This window comes from Folsomia candida, unplaced genomic scaffold, assembly GCF_002217175.1.
Source record: "Folsomia candida strain VU population unplaced genomic scaffold, ASM221717v1 Fcan01_Sc003, whole genome shotgun sequence".
NCBI classification, from domain to species: Eukaryota; Metazoa; Arthropoda; class Collembola; order Entomobryomorpha; family Isotomidae; genus Folsomia; species Folsomia candida.
In genome coordinates, this window is record NW_019091195.1 from 12,030,781 (window position 1) to 12,048,848 (window position 18,068).

General features: G+C 36.9%; 3 protein-coding genes across 13 annotated transcripts; 2 read left to right on the plus strand and 1 right to left on the minus strand.

Annotated features, from left to right (window-relative positions):
• Window positions 1-417: 417 nt before the first annotated feature.
• On the plus strand, window positions 418-8,009 carry LOC110847285 (sodium/potassium-transporting ATPase subunit alpha). Of its 10 annotated transcripts, none has more exons than XR_004834437.1 (26): window positions 418-2,247; window positions 2,331-2,405; window positions 2,487-2,621; window positions 2,675-2,881; window positions 2,968-3,156; window positions 3,260-3,458; window positions 3,570-3,803; window positions 3,869-4,157; window positions 4,238-4,481; window positions 4,563-4,698; window positions 4,776-4,907; window positions 4,983-5,018; window positions 5,161-5,202; window positions 5,302-5,340; window positions 5,451-5,574; window positions 5,640-5,728; window positions 5,794-5,810; window positions 5,896-6,090; window positions 6,197-6,251; window positions 6,316-6,375; window positions 6,439-6,689; window positions 6,769-6,899; window positions 6,981-7,082; window positions 7,157-7,305; window positions 7,738-7,762; window positions 7,883-8,009. XR_004834437.1 is itself a non-coding variant. In XM_022094207.2 (26 exons), exons 1-24 carry the CDS (start codon window positions 2,200-2,202, stop codon window positions 7,275-7,277), a joined length of 3,150 nt encoding a protein of 1,049 aa, XP_021949899.2. In that variant the 5' UTR covers window positions 418-2,199; the 3' UTR covers window positions 7,278-7,295; window positions 7,738-7,762; window positions 7,883-8,009. The 10 variants fall into 10 exon arrangements, 9 of the variants coding, with proteins under 9 accessions (XP_021949899.2, XP_035705918.1, XP_035705911.1 ...); XM_022094207.2 differs by having other exon boundaries at window positions 7,157-7,295; XM_035850025.1 differs by having other exon boundaries at window positions 7,157-7,291.
• A 1,301-nt stretch (window positions 8,010-9,310) lies between these two features.
• Window positions 9,311-10,429, minus strand: LOC118434991. 2 transcript variants are annotated; one of them, XM_035849926.1, is made up of 3 exons: window positions 10,074-10,429; window positions 9,806-9,991; window positions 9,311-9,734 (listed from the first exon to the last, which is right to left on the minus strand). In XM_035849926.1, the coding sequence occupies exons 1-3, from the start codon at window positions 10,170-10,172 to the stop codon at window positions 9,465-9,467; spliced, it is 555 nt and encodes a 184-aa protein (XP_035705819.1). In that variant the 5' UTR covers window positions 10,173-10,429; the 3' UTR covers window positions 9,311-9,464. The 2 variants fall into 2 exon arrangements, with proteins under 2 accessions (XP_035705819.1, XP_035705820.1); XM_035849927.1 differs by lacking the exon at window positions 9,806-9,991.
• Window positions 10,430-11,530: 1,101 nt separating this feature from the next.
• Window positions 11,531-13,132, plus strand: LOC110847535 (valine-rich protein). Its single transcript, XM_035849833.1, has 3 exons — window positions 11,531-11,765; window positions 11,861-12,283; window positions 12,723-13,132. The coding sequence occupies exons 1-3, from the start codon at window positions 11,621-11,623 to the stop codon at window positions 12,755-12,757; spliced, it is 603 nt and encodes a 200-aa protein (XP_035705726.1). The 5' UTR covers window positions 11,531-11,620; the 3' UTR covers window positions 12,758-13,132.
• Window positions 13,133-18,068: the final 4,936 nt, after the last annotated feature.

Here is an 18,068-nt window from a genome sequence, read left to right on the forward strand (position 1 = left end):
GTGTCACAAGTCTGTCTACTTATTATTTTTTTCCAACCCAGTGGTCATATTAAGTTGACATAGAAGAAAAACAACCTGATGCAATATTTACATACTCGTCTTCAATCGTGATTTCTCCATGAACGAATCGTGTTGACTGTTAAATATTTCAAAAGATTCCAATAATATCGGTGGTACACACACGCACAAGTCTCATGGCAGAGACGAACTTCAGACTCTGCAGTTTCCTCGCTTCCTTAAAAAAGATGAAAGTTTGGGTACTTGATCTGGCGACGGGCAACACTCAACTGTGCTCCCAGACTGAAAATGTGAGACTACTACTAATCCTAAGAGCCCCGAATAGAGATTCGGAGAAGCATGTGAATAAACGCGAGAACATTGAGCTTTCTCGGATTCTGTAAAACCTTGTGCTCCCAATTCACAACTCTCTCTTCCAGCACTCTGAGCATTAAATAACTACACCAAAAAGTTTTGCATCGAAATTTATGCTCCGTCTTATAAATATATAAGTGTAATTATTATATTGTGGGAAATCGAATACATTGGTATTTATTAATTTTTCACAACAAATAATTACAGCGGCAACATGTTTACTTATCTTGTATGCTTTATGGGAAACAAGTTTTCAAACAGTTTGAGCTGCTTGCTATGTTATAGATAAATCGGGCTGCTTAGATTAAGTGTACATGCGGCTTTGTTATACTGTCTGCATCTTTATATGCTGCATATATATGTTCATGGAAAATACAGAAAATATCTACAGACATACGTCTACCTATTCTATATGTTGTCTTGATTTAACAAGTCAAAGCAATTCTTTCCAAGAAATTAGGCAGACTTCGGATACAATGGAATGTGACAAAGTTCCGAAACATTTAAGAATATAGCCATACATTGGTTTATATTAGATCATCAAAATACCACTAAATACTTGTGACAGTAATTATGGGTACAGTGACTGAACTTGTTTTATGCGGTTTTTGGTGGTTTCGGTTGGTCAAAGCTCATTATTGTGATAAACTGTAGGCATTCTAAGTATGTAGCTGATCACGCCTGTCAAATACGGAGACTAACATACGCAAGTATGTACACAGTATTGCATTCTTGTCTCTAATGATCATTTGGCAGTGGGATATAAATTGATCGCTTGGAAAGCGTTTTCTGGACATGACTAGAGTTTCTTCCAATGGATGGGCTTTGTTCCTGGCGTACTTTTACAGAGAAGCGCATTTCCAATCCTTCACTTAACTTATAAAGTATAAAAATGGTCAAGATTATAATCTACATATTTATTATTCCAATGAATTCAAGTGTTTCGAAGAATCACGAGTTTGAAAAAATAAAGGCGTAGATGATGTTGTGGTCTTGGACCAATAATTATTTTGCATTTTGTTTTTACCAAAGTTAACAACTAAATATCGCTTCTTCAAAATCTGTTACGTTTCTACAATTTCTAGGAACGGGATACATCTTCAACACGTGAACACAATATAGAAATGGCATATCATGTTTACGATCCGAGACTTATGTTTCATTTAGCTTCAGGAGTAGATTTGGAGGCACGTTGCCTCTTTACTCCTAGCATAAGTATATTCATGTTTATCATTCAAGAAACCATACTTGTTGTTCATCTCATCTTCGTCCAGTAGGAAATTTATTTAGGCAAATGCGACGAGGCGATGACTTAACTTATTTACTGCTCTGAACAGAATAACAACTGCAACGTTTTTCAGTTTCGAATGCCAATGGTCAGTTATTGCACCCCACGCCACAAAGGTTGATATTTCATCCAGCCCAGGACTGTTACTACTTATTTCTGGCTAATAAGAAATCTCATGGCATTGCATTACTTTAGCTTAACTGGATTATCATACTAATTGCTTTGTGTATTAAGTTGCGAGAATCTATAATTACTTCATTCAAGTCCATTCAAATTCCGATGAGTTTAAAGTGAAACGAAACTGTTTGTGGCTTGAAACTTTTTGCATCATTATTTTAATAAGTATTTAGCTCCTGGAAGGTTTTCTTGCGATCTTGAGGATATAAACTCCAATAAGTTACAGAAAGAAAGGTGAGTTAGACAAGAACAGTTTCAGTGAGGAGTGCATAACGGTTTGAGATGCCTAATGCTATCAGTTAACGTCCACTTACGTGGAATTAAGCATTTTCATAGTGAGTTTAATAGTTAGTTTTTCAAAAATGAAAACCCAAAGATTTAACAAGGGTTCTTATAACTTTAAAGAAAAGGTAAGACTTTAATTCTTTTCGGTATTTATTGGCAAAATGTATAATAATTCACCTTCATGGGAATTTGCTGTAATTTTCATCAGGACGATGGAGGAGATGAAAAGTCGAAAAAACTTGGCAAATTACGATTCGCTTTTAATAAAACAATTGAGCCAGAGGTATAAGAAATTATTTATATGTGCATTTTTAACGATTAGCCGATTTAAATGTCCAATTTCCAATCCTTTTGCTTAATATAGCTGAAACAATTCGTTTTAGAGGGATGGAATGGGGAGAAAAAACGTTCCGTAAATTACAGGGCGGGATGGGACATTGACGAGCACAGGATAAGTCTTGGCGTCTTGGCGTCTCGTTATGGAACGGACTTGGAAAATGTAAATATTTCATTCCCATGATTATTATGATTTACAGTTCTACTTGTTCTTAGGGTTTATCTGATGATGCGGTGAAGATGAGTAGAGCAACTTTTGGAGAAAATATCTTGCATACGGCGAAAAAGAGATCAGAGTGGCTCAAGTTTCTGGAAAATACTCTTATGGGTCTAAATTTGCTCTTGTGGGTTTGTGGGATGATATCTATTGGGGCTGGTGTTGTCCAGTATATGACAAACGATATGGATGATGCTACAGGAAGTGTACGGTTTTATTTTACATTTAGGAAGTAGATTCTAGGTACATGCATACGTAGGTAAATAATAGAGTATAAAATATGCTCCATCAGTTATACTCGGGCGTATCTCTTCTCGTGGTTGTCTTGATTGCCGGAAGCTTTTCATATTATCAAGAATTTCAAAGTAATCGTGTAATGGAGTCATTTAAAAAGATGGCCCCCCAAACTGTTACAGTGATACGAAGTGGTCAGAGGATTCAACTCGATTCCACAGAGATTGTGGTTGGAGACATTATTGAGGTAATACGACGAGCTTATTTTTATATAGCATCATAATATGTAAACGTCAGCTAAGACATTTATTATTCAATTTTAATCTTGTTTTAAAAATAAATACACACAGCTAAATTATGGCGACAAACTACCTGCTGATGTTCGAATAATTGAATGTCAAAGTTTTAAAGTGGACAACTCATCAATTACGGGCGAGTCAGATCCGCAAAGCCGAACAGCAATTTGTACAGACAAAGACGCAGACGGTCGAAAGGTCGAATGGTCGGATGCCAAAAATTTGGCATTCTTTTCAACAAGTGTAATTCAGGGTAATTTTTTCGCACATCAAAATCCTATGTATATTTATGAAGCCGTTTGAGTCTCAACGCTTTGGTCTAAGCTGTTTTTTTATCATCGCTATTTATGTCCTTTGCATTCAGGATTTGCGAAGGGAATCGTTATCAAAATTGGACACTCCACGTTAATAGGAAGACTTGCAAAATTGGCGTCCTCAGTTGAAAGCACAGAGAGTCCGATAGCAAAAGAGATGAACCGTATAATACGTTTGATGACAACCTTGTCTCTGTTCTTCGGAGTGATATTTTATGGAATCGGAATTTGGATGAAATATTCTTGGCTCAATGCTTTATTCTTTGTCATTGGGATCGTCGTTGGTAATTACCATATTATTCGGTATAAATTTATCAAGGTAATATCACATTGACGAATATTTCTTAAGGTAATGTTCCTGAGAATTTAAGTGTGACGCTCACAATAATACTGGCTCTTGCGGCAAAGAAAATGGCAAAGAAAAATTGTCTGGTCAAGCAGCTACACGCGGTCGAAACGCTTGGATCCGCATCAGTAATCTGTTCGGACAAGACCGGTACTCTGACACAAAACAAAATGTCAGTTGCACACTTGTGGTTTAATAACAAGATAGCAGAAGCCGACACCACGGAATATGCTAAAGGAAAAGGAAATTACAATGTCAGTGACCCTGGATTCCTCGAGCTTGCAAACGTTGGGTCAGTGTTTCTATAACCTCAATTTCAGTTTCATGCACATGGTCGACATGCAAAAATATCTATGTTACTTTGTATTGCAGAATGTTATGCAGCAAGGCCAAGTTTAAACCAGGACAAAATGTGCCAATATTGTCAATGGAAGCGGAAGGGGACAGTTCTGAAGTTGCTATTTTGAAATGCATGGAGCTACAATTTGGAAGTGTGGAAGAATATCGAAAAAACTTTCCCAAAATTTTTGAAATACCTTTCAATTCGATAAGCAAATACCAAATATCAGTGCACAAGTCATGTGGTAAAGAACAAGGATTTATGCTAGTGATGAAGGTACATACAAAACACAATTTGTTGATGAGTTACCATTTCAAATGAGGCAAGTTTCAATCAAAAATCTGGTCTGGAATATAGGGAGCTCCTGAACGAATTGTGGATCTATGCAGTTCTGTCTTGATCGGAGAAGTAGAGCATGTTATGGACTTCAAAATGAAGGAACAAATTAAAGACACCTACTTAAAATTTGCTTCACTAGGCGAAAGAGTTTTAGGTGAATTTTTAATGCATTTTATGTCATGTAATACATACTAAATATATAATACGACTACTTGATTTGATAAAAAAAAGGATTCTGTGACTGTCAATTGCCGTCCCAACAATTCCCAGACAATTTTGTGTTTGACGAAAATAATTTTGAAATCGGTGGAAATGCCTTGCGTTTCGTTGGACTCATGTCACTAATTGATCCCCCTCGATCCGGTACCTATTGATATATTGTATTACTAATTTTTTTGTACAATATTTAATTTTTCTCGTTCGTTAAATTCGTCAAAGCCGTTCCAAATGCAGTATTAAGGTGCAAGGCTGCAGGTACTGTGCTACTTTTTTTTAAATTTTCTTAAAATGACAATATGTTTAAACTTGGACAGTTTAACATGACATGACGATAGGTGGTTGTGTTCAGCTAAATCTAAAATTTAAATGTCTCCAAGTCAATTTTTTTTTGCTACAGGAGTTAAAATTGCAATGATTACTGGAGATCACCCTGTTACAGGTAAGATCTTCAGCATTTATTTTGAGATTGGTATGCGGTGGTACTAATACTAGTGCACATATCTCAATCTTATGTAAATAAAAACCTTCAACATTTTAGCTACTGCAATTGCGAGGGCTGTTAACATAATATCTCCAGGTAAGTACATGATGCAGTTACAGATGAATGTATGAGCAACCAGTAGCAATGTATAATATCTGCCCATTATCGGTGAATACTATTCTATAGAAGTGATATATATTTGACAGGAAATAAAACTGCACAAGAAATGGCGAATAAAATTGACACTCCTCCAGAAATTGCTAAAGCTGCAGTATTTACAGGCTCTGAATTGACAGCAATGTCTCCTGAAGAATTGCAATATTGTATTTCGTAAGAAAATGTGCTTACTTTTTTTAAGATTATGTTCATATTTCTTATGATCGTTGTTCTAACAGAATATACGACGAATTGGTTTTCGCCCGCACTTCTCCTGAACAAAAATACGAAATTGTGAAAGCTTATCAAAAGTTAGGACATATTGTCGGTAAGCGACATTAATGGCTTGTGTTATCTGTATGAGTATGAATGCAAATGATATTTACATTTCAGCTGTTTCGGGCGATGGGGTAACGACGCGTTTTTTTCCCTCAAGAAAAAAACTAATAAAAAATGAATACATAAAAATATTCATTATATAATGAATATATTCAGGTAAACGACGCCAGTTCCCTCAAGAAAGCCAACATTGGTATTGCTGTTGGGAGTGGAACTGAAGTTGCGAAAGAAGTTGCGGATCTCATACTTTTGGATGACAATTTTGCCAGCATTGTCAGCGGAATTGAAGACGGGAGGTTAATTTTTGATAATTTGAAGAAACTTATTCGGTACACAATGGCCGACAATGTTGTAAGCTGACTTGACTCCCTTTAATTTATACATACGTTCAGTCGTTCCAGAGTGGTTCCTCGAACCCCTTGCTTAATGGCATCTCTGCGTTAATGATATTTTTCAGGCAGAAATGTACTGCTACTGGGTGTACATAATTCTTCGGGTGCCGTTACCAATGGGTAATTTTCTGTTCCTCCAATGCTTGATAGTATTGTTTGGGTATAATCGTATACATAATTTCAGGCACAATTGGAATGCTGTTGAGCACATTGGGTGCGGATGTTTTTCCAGCAGTGGCATTGGGTACGTCATTAATCATCCATTTGCTAAGATTTAATTGTTCATGCATTTCATATCTCTTTCCAGCTCATGAATCTGCAGAATCGGACATTATGAAGTTAAAACCTCGTGATCCCAACAAGGACACTTTGATGACGCTTCCTATGTTGTCATATTCGTATGGTCAGATAGGAGTTTTAGAAACTCTAGGAGGATTCTTCGCCTACTTTTGTACATTTGCGTGTAATGGATGGCTACCCAAAGATTTATTATTCAGTCAAAGTCGTTTCGAATCTTCGGCAGTGAACGATCTATCAGATTCATATGGACAGGAATGGGTAAATTCTATCCATATGGCAGTTTAATTTAGACTAATTTTTACTAAACGTTTCGTCATATCCTATATTGATTATGCAGAGTTATGACACTCGAATGACGTTAGAAAAGCAAGCACAAACTGCCTTTTTCTTATCAATTGTGATAACACAGTTTGCAAATGCGATTTGTTGTAAGACAAGAAGACTTTCAATTTTTCAGCAAGGGATGAAGTAAGATTTTGAAAACAATGGAGTTCTCGATATTGATTATTTCTCATGTGGCTGCATACTAAATATATTTATCACTTGCAGGAACAACCTCATGAACGTCGGTCTCGTACTTATGATCTCCATACCATGCATCTTCATTTACACCCCATATGTAAACACTGCAGTCAGTTTTGTTCCTTTAAAGTAAAGACATCATGCACTCGATAATATAAATTATAACTTTAAGACAAAATAACTAATGAAGCACATATTTGCAGATACGAATCGTGGTTGGCATCAATTCCTTTTGCGGTGTTCCTTTTGATTTACGACGAATGTAGGAGATTTTTTGTCCGGTCGGGAGTGTCATCTTGGATTTCAAAAGAATTTTCCACGTGACACATCATCCTGCTGTATGTATGTGAATGTAATTCGAAATTTCGAAGCTTACAATGGAGGCGCAAACCATGTTCACCCCAGATAATTTTTTGACCTTATTAGCTTGAAAGAGCAAGTCTATACAAACATTTGGTTCAGCACTTGAGCAGATGCGCAAATTTCAGCACGTTATGGGCGCCGCAAGTTCGCAAAAATACACGAAGTTGAGCTCGCGCTGGGCATTTCCCGAAAAATCGTGCGTTTTTGCGAACTTGCGGCGCCCATAACGTGCTGAAATTTGCGCATCTGCTCAAGTGCCGAACCAAATGTTGTTTGTATAGACTTGCTCTTTCAAACTAATAAGGTCAAAAAATTATCTGGGCTGAACATGGTTTGCGCCTCCATTGTTAGTGAAAGTTCTATGAACGGGCAGATATATATATATATATATATTCCAAAAGTCATTCATACATATGTACAGATAAATAGCATACGTGAGCGGGCAGGTAAATGTAACAGTCCATAATAATTTTTTCCATACTTTGATAAAATGATTTTGATCTGACTGACTCAAATTAGTTAAAATATAGATTACTAATTAAAGACAGATCTTTGTTTATCATCAGAGTCCGGCCAAATATTATGTTTTTATCAATCCCTACTCATGTTGTGGCTCAATGGGAAAACATTTGTATCCGGACTCTGTTTATCATGCATAAAGCATGTAATTAATAAAACGACTTAAAAATACAATTTGTAAATCCATTCATTTTCTTTTATTTATTTAACCATCTACAACAAGTTTGATTTTTAGTTATACTCAAAAACATACTCATAAAAATGGCATGTAAAATGATTTATTTGCATCCTAATAATGCGGAACCGTCATTGTAGTATATAAAATGTGACAAAAATGTGAAATAAGTCATGACCAAAGCATTTATCCATCCGGATCATCATATTCGCAAGAATGTAATGAAAAGTTTTATTCGTTAACCTATTTATTTCAATGGTACTAAAACTAAGCTGACAATTTGTGGGTAGTAAATAGTTTAAGTTCACATACATCAGCAATGTTGCAGCAGATTGAATACTTTTTTTAGATGCACATTACATGGACTCGAAATAGAACAATTTAATTCTAAATAGCTGCCGACCAGAAGGATATGTATGTAGGAAACCATGGGGGACACATATGTATATACACTTATGAATTCTTTATCACAAAAATTAAAATTGGGTTGGGTGAGTGGCAAAGGTAGATAGGAAGTTGTCCCCATTTCAGTGGTGAGAAGGTAACTGCTCGTCGTCGTGAGAAATTTGAGACGATAACGTGCTGCGTACTTAATCAGATGCACCATTTATTTAGTTATTATAAATCTCCGCATTTCCTCTGTGACTACTATAACATGTGCCCATTGGCATAAACTACTTAAAAAGTGGCAGCCAACAAAATTATTCTTTATATCATTCACTAACAACAGTGACTTTTTGACAATCCTCAACAATCACCGCACAACAACAATCACCGTGCCTATTGTACATTTAATGAGTTGCACCAACATAGCATAATAGGGAAATGCATAAACGCATTTAGTTAAAAATTAATGAATTTGAATGAATACAAATAAATTTGACAGATTTTGTGTGTGCAGACAGGAGTATGGAAATTGGAAATGCTGGGTTTTAGCCGACGCCAATTTTTTCTCCCTGTTGGAACTTGTGTATTAACTTTGTTACACTTAATAATGTCTCTTGCGCAACGGTGGACGGTCAATACTGAAGTCAGATTTTAATCGTGACTATCGCCCAACAAGGTTTCTATGCATCGTGGCAAATTAAACCAAAAGAAAAATGGACACAACACGTTTTCCAAATAAATGGCTACTTAGATTGGACTCGAGCTGTCAACCTCCAAGTAAAGTAGATATAAAATTGCATAACTTGCTTATTTCTGCATAATGTAGAAAGAAACACTGCATTTAAAGTAAATTTTTAATTAGATTTGAATTATCCGTGGAATTGAGTGTTTTAGACAAGGAAGCAATAAGTCGTAACATAATAGACAACTATTAAATACTATTTATTGCTGTTGCAGCACTGATAAATTTGGCGATTCGACAATTACAAGTATTTCAACTATTCAGGGTTTAAATAAATATGTAGATTCGATAATAACTTGATTACGATTTGAGCCGCTTCACCTAGCTAATTGGTCACTTTGTCGTCCACGCTCTCAACATTTTCGTATTTCGACTTGATTGATTTTTTCATTTGAAACTTCTTTGCAGCATTGCTTAAAACTCCAAAGAAGGTAAAGTAGAGTCGGTACAATGCCACATTCGCCGTAACCGTTGCATGAAAGCCGAGAAATTTGTACGGAATTTCTGCTGAATCCTTAGATTTGTTTGTAGATTTGGTCATCACAGAGATCCACGAACATATTGAAATGAGAAGCATGAATGTTACGTACCGAACCTGGTAGAAGAAAGACACCACAAGACTAATTAAAACTCATTTTAACTGCTCAATTTTATGAATATTGATACCATTGCAATAGGAGAAAGCAATCCCAATGCATTTTCTACCGCCAACCGTTTGCAACGAATTACATAAGCGACCACGGTGCTCATCGTCCACAATAGAATTAAATTGTCGTAGCCAAGAAGCGCATTGAAGGTGCAGATCATTGCTGGAAGCAGCCCGTAACGCGTTGTCAAAATCGCCTCCTCCAACTTCACATGCAATCGAAGGAGCAGCAAATTAGCTATTTGAATTATGGAGTGAAAGAAAATACTATTCTTGTTGACAACTCACGGCAATTTTGAAAATCATATTCCACTCCAGCTTCGCCCATTGGTGGAAAAAGTTGCCATTGCTTCCAATTGTGTCCCCAAAACGCTTCAAACAATCCATCTTCAGGCGAGAGTGTAACAAACTGATGAAAATTTCTTCCAGATAACGGAAATCAAAATTGACAATGGTTGAAATAAGTAAATATTTCAAAATTATTCACAGATGTACTGACAATAGAAATATTGTGCCTATAGAAACAATACACCTCCGTTGTTTCGCCACGTATAAAAGCGCCACATAGAGTAGTAAAATGTCAAATTGATAGGTTTGTGGCTGGAAAATAATTAGCATGATGTGCGGTGACGCAAGGGTGAACTATGCCCATCCCACCAAGACTAAAAACACGATTGCATTTCGTCATAAATAAGTCTTCATCATTTCATACAGAACACTTTTAGTAGACCACACTTCAAAAATAATATATGATTCTGCTGCTCTAAGTGTGGGATCGTTGGAAATGTTGCAATTCTTACTATTGTCCCAAAGTGCAATTTTTCTCATTAAATCCACATTAATTTTTTTTAAACTATAACCCAGAACGTGAAGACTTTATATCATAAACACATAATTCATCATTAAAAGTGCACCCATTGCAACGACGACATTAATAATGATGATTGTCCACAAGTGACAGAAGTGAAACAAGGTCAAAATCAAACAGATTAGGGGAAAATTGAGCAATAAAATAAAAATCGTGAACGCATGCAACGCAATAAATGCACTTCAATTAGCTTTGTTGAGATATTTATGGATTTTTCATTCATTCATTAAAACCTCTTTTGATCATTTTATTACAAACTTTCAAATATTTTTTTACCTCATTTGCAAATAATATAAAATGATCAAAAGTTCACGCGATAATGATGCTATTCGTTCTTTATTTATGAATATAGGAATAATTGTCAGCTCAACTCGAGTCGTGATTTTGTAGTTGCATGTCATGTGCAATTTGGCTGATTTTCTTGTTAAACAATGAATTAACGCATTGGCTGCTTACATACGCGTATCTCTAGCATAGTCGATAAATTACATTAGCAGTTGTGTAACATAACATTTGGTTGGTTCTACATACTTTTAGTAATCAAACTTCAGGTCATCTCGGTCTTATGCGCCTATTTGTGTACAAGAATAAGTAAGTGGCCCTCCCTGCAACACCACAACAGATTCTCCTCTTTACTACCTACAATAATGCATGCACATGCATACACACGGCCACCTCCTCGACAATACAGCCAATTTATTAGCAAATTCTGTGCAATAATGCTATGAGAGCTAGTTCACAACCGATCCATATAGTGCTTCCAATTGTTATTTCTCACTTCTCCCACACTCCCCATAAAGTTGCATAGTCTTGCCATTGTCTTGCGTACTTATTGCGAGGGGGTATCCTCCATCGGGGTTATATATAAACTCCTTGGACAATCCACTGTCCACCGTCATTAGGAGTTTGGATCCCATTGCAGCAGTAACATCCTTATTTTTGTCCGAATATTTGAGATTGGTCGAACATGCAGTGCATTAAGGCATTTCTGTTATTGGCCGCAGTAGCCAGTGTTACGGCAGGCGATTTTCCACACTACGGCCACGGCTATGGACATGGACATCACGGGGGTGTAACTGCTCACCATTTCGATCACAGGGTTTTTCATCATGGTAAGTTATCCTAGAATTTACGACCTCCTAAATGTTTTCTTAACCTTGTTGCTCACCTATTTTAAACGGACTTTTGCTTTGTCAAATTTGTCCAGAGGTTCCTGTTGTCAAACACGTTCCGTATCCAGTAGTCAAACACGTCCACGTGCCTTATCCTGTTGAGAAGATAAAGCACGTCCACGTGCCATACCCTGTTGAGAAGATTAAGCATGTTCACGTGCCATACCCAGTCATTAAACACGTCGAAGTACCCGTGCATGTCCCGGTGGAGAAAATCAAGCATGTTCCCGTCGAAGTGCCCGTCGTTAAACATGTGCCCTACCCAGTTTATCACGAGAAGATCAAGCACGTCCATGTCCCTGTAGAAAAGCCATACCCAGTCTATCACAAGGTTCCCGTGCATGTGGAGAAGCCCGTCCCTTACGCAGTTCCAGTTAAGGTGCCCTACCCTGTCCCAGTACACAAGGAACATTACGGCCATGGAGGACATTACGGCGGAGGTCATGGATATGGACATGGTAACTAAAAACCTAGGCGTCTGCATCATGTGTGTGCGGAGGATGTGAAGTTGAAGATTTCTGTTTTGCATGTGCAGTATTCGTTGTGCGTCTCTAGTTAAAATGATCATTTTATATCGTATGAAAGCTTATTACAATACATTATTGTGATTTTGAAAGGAAATTTTAGTCCAAATATCTTTCCACCATCAACTTAGTTTGCATTTCAATATTTGGAAGACGAAAAGCATTTAGTGATCAACCGGAGGTTGTCCAAATACAAAAAGTTTATTAATCGGGACTTTACATGTTCATTTGTTGATCGAAAAAGGAAGTCTTCCCTTTTTCATGAGTTTAACATAAAACTAAAAGCCTCGTCGTTTTATCTCATCGAATTCAAATTGGATTTTTATTTCTCTTGAAGCTATGTAAATGAATTGTTCTATTACTCCACTTCCAGACTTCTCAGGATCCTATGGAGGGCAATATTACTAAATTAAGTCCTTAGTTGACATATTGTAGTTAACTAATACTTCCGTTGATTGCATCAATGTCGATGTCAATTAAAACCTCTATCTTGATCACAAGGAAAGTTACCTTTAGTTCCAGTGATCCCTCATATCTCATCATCATGATCTACATAAATACATACAAAAAATCTACTTCTTCCCTTAACCTATCTTCCCATGAACCTACATATCTACCATGAACGACTCTTAACACGACCAGCAGAAGCGAGGGGTCCTTGTTCACACATACACACACACAAAGGTCCGTGTAATTAGTCTCTGATACATTAAAGAAAACCCAACAAAGAAACGTGATTTATATTTTTACAGTAAAATAAATTCAAGATATTATATTACTCAACTTGCTTGTTTTCGTGTAATAATATGTCTCAAATTACATTCACCAGCATCTCCGCCACTCACCCACGACCAACAATGTTGTCTTCCATACATGCATAATAATATTGGGCAATTGTTGAGATTATTATCAACCTTAGGTTCATTTTCCTAATCCGGCCCTCATCTCGACTATCGACTGTCACGACTATCGTCACCCTTAAGTGACCAAGCATGCTTTTATTAAATTAAACAGCGATTATTAACACAGTGCAAGTACACTGTGTATCGTGCACTTGTATGTACATACTCTCGATTGAACTAATTACACCACCACAAACAATCTTGCATGTTGTTTGATGATCATACTGACTGATGGGAACGCAATAAGTGTGTGAAATGCTTATTGTGTTATGGGAAGAGCAATAAAATTGAAAATGCAACAATTCACTTTTGTTTGGTTTTATTGAGACTTGGTTTCAGATAATAATATGAAATGATGGACACATAAAAAGTACTTACGAAAGACATTTTTCATGAGGCAGCAGCATTACATGCATAAAGTTTATGTTTCTTGCCCATTATTTTCTCACGTTACGCTTGCATCAGATGGATGATTTAATGCATAAATAACAATAAACAATAATGTTTGGTTAAGGTTAAGACGTGACACCAATTTGGGTTAAATTGAAGGTAACAGAGGGGAAAGATCTTGACTCTACTAAACTTTAAGTTTATTGTTCTCAGAGTTATACTAATCCTTTAATTGTGTCTCAGCAGATTTACACAAATGTGCAATCGAGTCAATACGAAGGTCGTTCTTGCAAACCCAGTCACTGCGGCATCTCTTTATGGTTTTGTTCAAAGAACAGGAAATTATGAATTACTGTGTATGCTACATTCATCGAGAAATCTCAAAGTTTTAGTTTATGGACAACAATGGGTGGTCACTATTTAATTTGTCAACTCAGCATGAGAATAATGAGTAACAGGCTGTGATATTCTCCGTCTTTGTTCTCAAAGCGTTACATTTATGATATGTTCTTAATGCACAAAATACATGGCTTGGCGCATATTTACTTAATAATAAACAACGAACTTATTCTAAAGTTCACCACTTGGATATTTATATGTTCAATAAGTATAAAACAGGTGTATAAATAAAATTATTAACACATTTATATAACTGCATCCATAGTCTGTGATTTGTTCATGATTTGCTATTACGTTACGAGTATACGCATGCATACTCCACAATTTTCAAAAAATAATTTTACTCCGATTTTCTGATTGGCTGATTCAGAAAATCGGAATAAATTTATTTTGCAATTGTTAATGCCTAGCCGGATTCAGACTTGACTATTATGCTTATATTTCTGTCAACCGCTTCTGATTTCATCGTTTTAGTTTGAGTCAAAATCTAGAAAACAAAACCGCTTGACATGGGTAACAAGCTAAATGCCATTTAAAAATATGAATTCGTATGTAGAGTCCTCAGATTCTGATATAACAGAGTAGAGTCAGAGTGTGACCAAAGTCAATCAAAGGTTGAAGGGTGTAATCATTAATCGGACAGGCACAGACAGATATGACGGTTTCATAAGTAATCATAAGCCCAGAGTTGGGATAAGCGCGATTTTACCCTAAATTCTTGACGGCATGGAAACAGTTTGAATTCTCTGTGAAAGTTTAGTTCCACTGTCTAATTGTCGCCACTTCGATGTATCAACTTCCACGACTAACTGACATCGTTTCTATGGGCGGTGCCCCATACGGTTGCGACAAATGAATTATTTTGAAAAAAAATTTTCATTTTTAAATCTTTGGGCCCAAAGTCCCCTTGTCGGGCCCAACGACTTTAACCTTGAATAACTTTTGAACAGGCAGACATAGAGACTTAATTCCTGGGGAGGAATTCAATTGGTAAATAGGCAAGGCGTAAGCACAGATTTTGCTCAGCGAGCGAAAGTTGCGATTCAATTAAAAGTAGACTTAGGAAAACACTTAAGCAAAAATTACAATTCAATTACGAAAAAATATGCTCAGAACTGTCTTATCTTTAAAAGTGCTCCGGACCACTTTTATCTTTAGCGTAACTATTTTCTAGGCTAAATTTTGTTTCTAAATCAAAAGTATTAACTGCTCTTGGGTTCTTCCGATCTAAAGTTTGCAAGTTTGCCGTTCCTCCGCCAGTCACTCATTTCATTTTTGTTATTTCCACTTTCTTGACTGTGGACTTCAATGATCGGAACTTCTTTTTCAGTTCCACGAGGTCACGAGGTGGGCGCGCCAAGGTCACTGCGTTGACTTTTTGGGCGACGAGGTGCCCAAGCCTCGTTTTCCGTTCGTTCGTCAAACTCGAACTGAACTTGCTATACACTGCGTCGTAATGCAATCCAACAGCCTCCACAAGAGCGTCACATTCTCGAACCGAGAAATTTGGCCGTCATTTACTTTCTGAGAAAAAGAGGTAAATAACAATTTTTAGCCCGAGTCAGGGCTTATAGAACCGTCATGTCCGTCCGTCTGTCTGTCTGTCCGTCTGTCTGTCCGGCACGAGAGAGCCAAAACGGCTGAACCGATTGACTTGAAATTTTTACCATATGCATATTGGACAAATTTAGGAAACGAGTTCGAAGATGAGCGAAATCGGTCCAGCGGTTGACCGGTGGGGGTCATCGGAGTGGGTGGGGTATTATGCACCAAAATTTCAAAACTGGAGTAGAGAGCTGAAATTTGGTACAGAGGTTGCTAATGGCTCCTACTAGATAAAAATGACTTCAAGTTGGAAAAATTTTCATCTTGAGTGACCCTATGGGGTGACCCATACCGACTTTAAAAAATCATCATATCGAACTGAAATTTGGTGGAGAGGTTGTTTATGGGTTTTAATGAAAGACTATGATATGATATTGGTAAAATTATTATCTGGAGCGACCCTATGGGGTGACCCATACTGATTTTTAAAAATCGTTATATCGAGCTGAAATTTGATATGGAGGCTGAAAAAGTGAAACTATCTAACAAACTTTTAACCATCCACAACGCGGAAGTTGGTGATATTATGTCGGTCAATTCGGAAAAAAAATTAGAAGCGGGCTCTGACTTATTGAGTCAGGGTCTATGTCCCTGACTCGGGCTATATGGAGTCGGCACTGTAGGTTTTTTAAATAAATCCTTATAAGGAATAATACGGACAAATTTTTGTTTCCTCATTTACTTACTTATTTTATCCTCCATCTTCAAATCCACTGGATCCATTATCAAGTCAATTAATGACTTGAATTAATTAAATAAATGAGCAGAATGTGGTAAAGACAATAACACAACAATAAAACTCGCGCGAATGAAATTTGTTGACCTTTAGGAAAAGTTACGCAGAGCTAAGCAAAAGAAATCAAGAATACGCAAATGTTTGAAATAGGCATGCGTATGTCACAAAATGAACTGAATCGCATTTTTTGCTAAGCAAAATTTACGCTGAGCATTGCCTAAGCAAAAAACATGCTTAAGCATATTACAATTGAATTCCTCCCCTGAGGAGGAAATCATCCTAATTTTTAGCTTGATTTTTTAATCTCGAGTATACTATTTCGATAGCTAAAACGTTTATTTTGAAGAATATCTCCAAAATATAAGTTTTTCAGCCAATTCTTATCTCACAAAATTCTATAATTATACCAAAGTGATCGTATGATCTAGACCGATCGATTGACACCCTACTGGAGGGTGTGGGATCACTTGACCCGGATTTGACCTAGGGGTGATCTCAATCTTCCAACTTAGCAACGGTCCACTCACACTATTTTTTCAGTACATAATAATTAAAATTTAATTTCTTCAAAAATGAAAATTTGTGTTGGAAACAATTCATTTGTCGCAACATGTATCACGATTGATTGACATTTAGTGCCTAGTTACCCTTAACGGTTGCGACAAATGGTCGAATTATAAATAAAAATTCATTTTTAAAATTATTTTAAAATTGGTTTTTCTCCCATGGACGAAAAACCAATTCTCCAGCCAAAATATTAAAAACCTACCTACAGTGCAGACTCCATATAGCCCGAGTCAGGGACATAGTCCCTGAATCAATAAGTCAGAGCCCACTTCTAATTTTTTTCCGACCGACATAATATCACCAACTTCCGTGTTGTGGATGGTTAAAAGTTTGTTAGATAGTTTCTACTATTTGGTACCAAATTTTTGAATTAGTTACAAATCATGTGCCTTGACCACCATGACCAGTGGGCTTCTTTAACATCATGAAGTTCTAAGCTGTATGCATGTACTATCCAACAGTGGTTTTCACTTTTTCAGCCTCCATATCAAATTTCAGCTCAATATAACGATTTTGAAAAATCAGTATGGGTCACCCGATAGGGTCACTCTGGTTGCACTTTGCTCACTTTTAACTTCATATTCTTTAATTAGAAGCCATTAAGTATCATTGTGCCGGATTCCATCTTTTTAAAGCAATTTCTAAAAATCGGTATGGGTCACCCCATAGGGTCGCTCCTGATAACAATTTTACCAATATCATATCATATTCTTTCATTAAACCCCATAAGCAACCTCTCCACCAAATTTCAGTTCGATATGATGGTTTTTAAAAATCGGTATGGGTCACCCCATAGGGTCGCTCAAGATGAAAATTTTTCCAACTTGAAGTCATTTTTATCTAGTAGGAGCCATTAGCAACCTCTGTGCCAAATTTCAGCTTTCTACGACAATTTTGAAATTTTGGTGCATAAGACCCCACCTACTCCGATGACCCCCACCGGTCAATCACTGGACCGATTTCGCCCATCTTCGAACTCGTTTCCTAATTTTGTCCAATATGCATGTGGTAAAAATTTCAAGTCAATCGGTTCAGCCGTTTTGGCTCTATCGTGCCGGACAGACAGACGGACAGACAGACAGACGGACGGACATGACGGTTCCATAAGCCCTGACTCGGG